The 6,654-nt window shown below is 34.8% G+C and overlaps 1 protein-coding gene and 1 non-coding gene across 2 annotated transcripts; both read right to left on the bottom strand.

Moving 5' to 3' along the window:
• Nucleotides 1–596: 596 nt before the first annotated feature.
• On the bottom strand, nt 597–703 carry LOC125479416. Its single transcript, XR_007259977.1, has one exon. It is a non-coding gene; the product is annotated as a U6 spliceosomal RNA (small nuclear RNA).
• Nucleotides 704–3,362: 2,659 nt separating this feature from the next.
• LOC103930524 (transcription factor bHLH87) lies at nt 3,363–4,544 on the bottom strand. The gene has a single exon (XM_009339868.2). The coding sequence runs from the start codon at nt 4,542–4,544 to the stop codon at nt 3,363–3,365; it is 1,182 nt and encodes a 393-aa protein (XP_009338143.2).
• Nucleotides 4,545–6,654: the final 2,110 nt, after the last annotated feature.

Genomic DNA, 6,654 nt, shown 5'->3' with positions numbered 1-6,654 from the left:
TGAGATGGGGAAAAAGAAGGAAGTATCTCCTCACACACATCCTACACTCAGATATCCACACATTTACCAGACACTTAAACACTCTACACAGTTAGAAGACTTAGGAAGCTCTCTGCATTCTTCGCCATGGTTGTTATCACAAGTGGTCCCTGAAATTGACACATACCATCAAGATGGTCCCTAAAAATGAAAATCAATCAATGGAGTGCTTGAATATGGATGTCACAAATGAATGTAGTCCTTCCGTTAGAATTCCATCAAAATTTCTGCTAGTATGGTGATGTGGCATATATGTGAACCCACAAGTCTATTAAATATTGCCACATGGATGAATTATTAAAACTATAAAAATCTAATTTAAAACTAATTTCAAAATGATTAAATAAAAAATTATTTGGTTCCTCCATTGTCACGAGCCAAACTCTTGCAATGTTCATTGGTTTGAGAACAAGTCACTACAACTCTCGAATCAATATCTCCCATACACTCTACAACCCAAGATAAAATCAAAGGATTACCAATTTGTATCCGAGTTTGTAACCCTAAACTTTCATTAGAATAAAAAATTATTTTGTGCGCGTATTTTTTTAAGAGAAAAAAATTTGGACCATTTCACAATTTATGCATGTCATCCTTGCGCATAGGCTATGCTAATCTTCTCTATATTGTTCCAATTTTATCGAATATCTTGTTTGAAAAAAAAAATGCATGTCACAACTAATTAATGAAAGTCAACATCTCTCCCACTTTTGTGAAAGTTTACAAAATGTCAGATTAAACAGATTTTCCACAGGCAAATTTGTTATTCTGGGACTATAAAAAGTAAAAGCCAGAGCCAGGGATCTAGGTTCCTTTGAGAATGTCAAAAAGTCTAAGACCATCTCCAAAGGAAATGTCAAATTATAAGAGTCAAATTATAATTGATGGCTGATGCGGCAATTTAAAATCTTATGTCAAATTTTATACTTCTCGAACTGAATTGTGAAATGTTATTTTCTTATTTAAATAGAGCTTTTAAATGGTTGTAATTATTAAAAGAAATGTTGAAACAAAATTTTTGTTGCTTCAAATATTAGTGGAATAATAGACCCACTATTAAAATGAATTAAAAGTAAATTTGACATTGATGTCAAAATTGACTCCAAGTCACAAAGGTTTCAAGTCCAGTCACTAAATAACACTTCGGTTGAATAGACTTTTAATATTAAATATGCACAATGACATTCCACCTAAGATTTTACTAAGATGCTCTAAATTTAGCAAAAATTCTCCAGCCATATATCATCTTTGTTTATCCAATCAAAACAAACTTTTCTAATCCCTTACAAGACGAAGCCAACTGAGATCCACAAATCATGCATATTCATGTAACAATGCATTATCGCCTTTTTATTTTTTCATAAGAAAAAACAAATTACAAGGAAAAGCCACGACAGCAGCATTGATTACAGGAGTCAAACTGCCAGGCATACAAGGCTTCATGAGACAAAGCATTAAACCAAACTTGCAAATCGTTCTTGTCACGACCTCTAGCTGCAATTGCGTAGTATGTCGAAACTGAATAACGTCAAAACAGCTAATAAGAAGGATGTTTTGAGGGATAGCTTTGATGTGCCAAAGAACTACGTACACACTTGCCCATATGGAGTCGATAATAATTTTAGAGTCACCTTCCTTTCTCATTTCAATTTTTTTCTCTTCCTTCTGGCCAAATTCACATCACCCCATTATCACCAAGAATATCATCATTCAGAATTTGTGTAGCTTTAAATGTAATTAGAGTTTAATTCGCAAAAAAAAAAAAAAAAAAAAAAAAGGGCTAATCGCCCAAAAACATACTAATTATAGAGGGAAAAAATCCTTGGTGTATATTTTGTGAATAGAAGACATTTTTTTTTCAATAAGATCGGTAAGTGAGATTCACTATCTCCAACAGACCTCAGGTGCATCAAGGGCACACCAATGTTCTCTATATAACGAAAAATAAGTTACAATCACTTTATAAGCTTGCCTGGTTTTAGATTTTTAAATTAATGTTCGTGTGTTATTTTATTTTGTAAGGTTTTGGTTGATGTCCCCTTGTTTTGTGTTTGCTTTTTTATTATTAACTAATAAAATACATTTTTAAAAGGGAACAAGTGTGGGTTTCTTGGGTAAGGGTCCTCTCTCTTTCAAAAGAAAGAGATACCACACCCGAGTCCTTGACTATTGATGAAAAACTAATCTCTCATATTATATTATACAATTAATTTTTATTTTTTTAACAAACGATATTATCTACACTAAAAGGGAGAGGAGGATGGGCTTAGCCTCACAATAAACTAGCAATAACATAGTTTAAATGTTTAGAAAAATAACACTACACCGTAGTACTAATCTCACATATTATATTATACAATTTAATATAAAAAGTTATAATTTACCATGCTGACTATTGATTTTAAGACTTTACGTACAAGCCAAATTAGGTTAAGCCATTTGCAAAGGTTCCAAAACCGTAAAATTCATAACACACATCATTAAGACCAGAATAATGGATCAACATCATCATGAAGAATATCATTAGTTGCATAATCTATCCCTAGGATGAAGTTTCTTGATAAAAGGAAGGCTTTATGCAAATTAATTAACAAACCCACCTGTCCAAAAGCAAAGTAGTACAACATGTGCTAAGCAATGAGGTTGGGGTGATTTTCTAGGGCACGCTTTGGGTTGAATCAAGGAGACAGGACCACTGACTAGGATTCACAATTCTTAAGAGAATGTCCCTTGCATTGGTTAGCCAAACACTGACATTAAAAAGAAATACCTATATACAAAGATCTCCAAGAAAGCTAAGCTTCAAGTACACAAAACACATTAAACAATTATACAACAATAGCTTAAAGTGATAAATCGCTTTCTAGCCCTTGATCTTAATCATAGGGGTTATAATTGCAAATCCTTTTTGTATAAAAGCAAATCATGTGCAGCTACACTATTTCCACTCGTTGTTTTGCTACTTCCACTATATTATTATCTTAATATTCCTTCACTAAAACATGACACATTTGGATAGTGGAAGCAGCAAAAATAGTACTGGATAAAAATTCATTTCCAAGGCTTGTACTTGTGAAGCTCCTGGGTGGTGGATGTTATGACAGCACGGAATGAGCCTTAATAACTCAGGATACATATAATGATGATGAAGAGAATGATTTGGATCTTGGATACAAAATTTACTACTTTAAATTTCCTTTTGGGTAATACAATAGGGTTTTGGAGGTTAATCATTGACGATGAAATGAAAGGATCATGATGAAAATGATTAAAGGACTAAGGACATAGAGCTAGGGCTTTTTTCATGGTTTGTGATTAGTTTTTCAACCGTGTGGTTGGTGGATATGGTTAGGGTTTTGGAGTGGAACATGATTATGGGTTTGCATGGGAAAAGAGGGGTTGAAAGAGAAAGCAAAGGTTGTTGTAGGAATATTAGAATTACTCATGGACTCAATTTTTTGGCCTAAGTTTTCGAGTGCCTTGACCTGTGACCTCAAGAACTTGAGATAATTTGCAGCCTCATCAAGCATTGATGCAGTGTCCATCTTGTTTCCACCAGGAACCAGCCTTTGCAAAACTCTAATTCTCTCACTGATCCTCTCCCTCCTTTGCCTTGCAGCCACAGTTTGTGGATCAGATGATATTTTCACATTCTTCCTCTTTGGCCTCTCCACCAGCTCCAGCCCCAAGTTCACAGGCCTGAAAGCCGCAGCGCGATAAATCATCTCTTTCATCTGCGCAATGACCTCTGGATCGGGTTCTTCAATAGAGGAAATTGACACGGATGAAGTTGGTTGTTGAAAGCTGATGTTGGATGAGCTTGGACGCTTATTATCTGATCTGGGTTTCTTCGTTTTTGATGGGTTGTCAGAGATGAGCCTGAAACCCCCTTCACTAATAGAAGAATAATCTGTTTGAAGAAGACCAAAGTGACTATAATTTGCTCCGTGCAATTTGGGCTCACTTTGATCATGGCTTCTCTTTGTGGAATTTGGCTTACCTTGGCTTTGGACATATAAATCTGATGAACTTTGAGAGACTACTGTTTCATTGTTCTCAGACTCTCCGGAAGAGATTGCACTATTATTTCCTGCTCCAAAGTTCCGTAAGTTTCTTCTACAATCCGAAAAAAGCGTAGAAAGTCCATCGTCATCTTCTACAGATGTGTCGGTGTTGCTATTAGTGGCTGAGAGCAAACAATCCAAGGAATCAACGGAGTGCATCGTTACTGGCTTAGCCTTGACATGATGATCTTGCATGCTTTGAATATTGGCTTGCGGTTGTACATATTTCCCAAGATTGCCACAATGATCAGCAGCCATGAAAGTACTAGTGCTTAGTGAGCTCATCAAATTATAAGTCATGTTGACCTTCAAAGGGGCTTGACACAATTCATCAGCTCTCAAAGTTGACATAACATGCACTGATTCCAAACCACACGGATTTTTCTGATGAGCAATTTGATGACAGCCAATACTGCTCGGTTTTTCGGTATTTGAATTCATAATCGCATGCGATGTTTGCACCTTCGGAAGCCCTTGGATTGGAATGAAGGCACTGGAACTTGAGTTAGACACCAACAATTCTTCAAGGTCATGTACTTGATTGCTCCATAATAAGGTTGATGTGTTTGTGATGTGTGAGCCGTCGTCCCAATCCAAACCGTCCATTGATTGCAAACCTACAGTAATAGTTTTGTAGATTCTGTTCAGAAAGGGTACAAATGTGATGTAATAATACTTGAAAAAAATGTCTATATGACATAATCAATTAATATATTGATGATGCATGTATAGTATACAAATCTCTATATTTCAGCCCATAATAATGTTATTGGCATTCGAAAAATGTCATTCTATACCACTTTTTTGTAAAACTTTTTCCTTGTGTTTATCAAAGAAATTTCATGATGACACACCAGTACCAAATCCAGCTGCCAACCAATATTAGAATATCAAAGGAGGAGCCAAAAAAACCAGGAAATGAGTTGCTTTAGTGACTTCAAGCTTTCTTTCTCAACAGAACCAAAATCAAACCTCAGCTTCAGCTTTTGTATTTTGTTAGCAATTTTGTCACTTTCAAAAACTGCATGCCTTCTTTAACTTCGGCTGTATCATCAAAACTGTGATGACCAAGGGAACAAAACAACCACATCTTATGTCAGTTTTGGCAACTTTAAACTGTTCCACCACATAGGAACAACCACAGAGAGAAATTCAAAGAAGAAGCAGCTCAAAATTAAATTCATACATATTCAAATTTAAAAGACAAGTACGTTCTCAAGGAAGAAAAAAAATGAGAGCAAAGAAACATGAAATAAATATATTGGGAAATGAAATGTTGAGGATGAAGGCTTTTCCCTACCTTAATGAGCAGCCATGGAGCACCTATACATATATGTTGATACAGTGTTTTGATAGTTGGTTGTGGCATGCTTAAATAGATATCAGGAAACAAAGGCTAGCTCCAATTATTTAATAAATAAAAAATTATTGGTAATGGTAGTTGAACATGTAGAATATGAGGAAGAGAGAATGTATTAAAATATCATTTTAACTGTTGAAAAGAAGTATAATGAGTTTGGAAAAGATGGAAAGGGATCCTCTCTGGAACCTTTCATCTAAGCCTACTAATTATATAATTTGGACTCTTGAAATTTGATTCAACGATTAAAGTTTTTATAACTTTTAAGAAGACCCCCTGTTTTTAATCGTTAGATTGAATTTTAAAAGTCCGAATTGTGTGGTTAGTGGGTTCAAATGAAAAGAAATCCGAAGAGGATCCCAAACCGGTAAAGATAAGGCTTTTGGACAGGTTTGGTGGGGTTGTAAGAGTGTATTTTTGCAGATGGGGAGCATGAGATTTCAGAGAAGCATTTTGAATCCTAACTAATGAATTATTAAAAGATTTATTTTTGGTTTTTTGTATTTTTTTAGTGGGAAAGTTGGCTCTGACTCCCTTTTGCTTGCTTATGCCATTCCATGCGCACTGTAAAGTTGCAGTGGTAATTTTAGCTGCAGTTAGAGAGTGAATAGCGTGATCAGAGCATCTTTTACACTAGTACCACTACCGTCTTTCTAAAAGATTACTATTAATCATGGTTTTAATCATAACCACTTTCAAAGTTTTCACTTTCTACTATATTACTTTTTCTTGGTAATCAAATACATACATATGGTGCCACCACTAGACAACCTTATAGATAGTAATAAGCTGGTAGCATTCTCCAGCCAGCTTGCTACCTTGAAAAGAATACAAAATAGTAGACGTGTTTATGAACTGGTATGAAACCATTCAAAATTACCGGGTGCAAAAATTTGATGTGTTTAAGATCTTTAAATTTTGTTATAACATTTTTTGCCTTATCAGAAACAGTACTCTCTAATCAAAGAATTAATATTTTGTAATGTAATCACATGTACGCAGAATGTCTACAACCTGAGTATAATGACAATGTTGTTCTATGTTATTATAACCATGGATTATAGTGTAACCTTACTTTTCTTGTAATTTAAATATTGAATAATGACATTATGTTGTGATGCCACTAAACGTGAAGGTAGGGAGCGCAGAAGAAAATAACAATAATGACTAATTTTATGACGTACGTGTATA

This window comes from the organism of the source record quoted next, unplaced genomic scaffold (assembly GCF_019419815.1).
Source record: "Pyrus x bretschneideri cultivar Hongxiangsu unplaced genomic scaffold, Pyrus_bretschneideri_v1 Contig288, whole genome shotgun sequence".
NCBI classification, from domain to species: Eukaryota; Viridiplantae; Streptophyta; class Magnoliopsida; order Rosales; family Rosaceae; genus Pyrus; species Pyrus x bretschneideri.
Note: the sequence above shows the minus strand (reverse complement) of the source record. Positions and strands in the feature narration are given on the sequence as shown.

Bases quoted from the DNA above. Each gene is read 5' to 3' on its own strand.
- LOC103930524 (XM_009339868.2), bottom strand. From the start codon at position 4,544: ATGAATTCAAATACCGAAAAACCGAGCAGTATTGGCTGTCATCAAATT.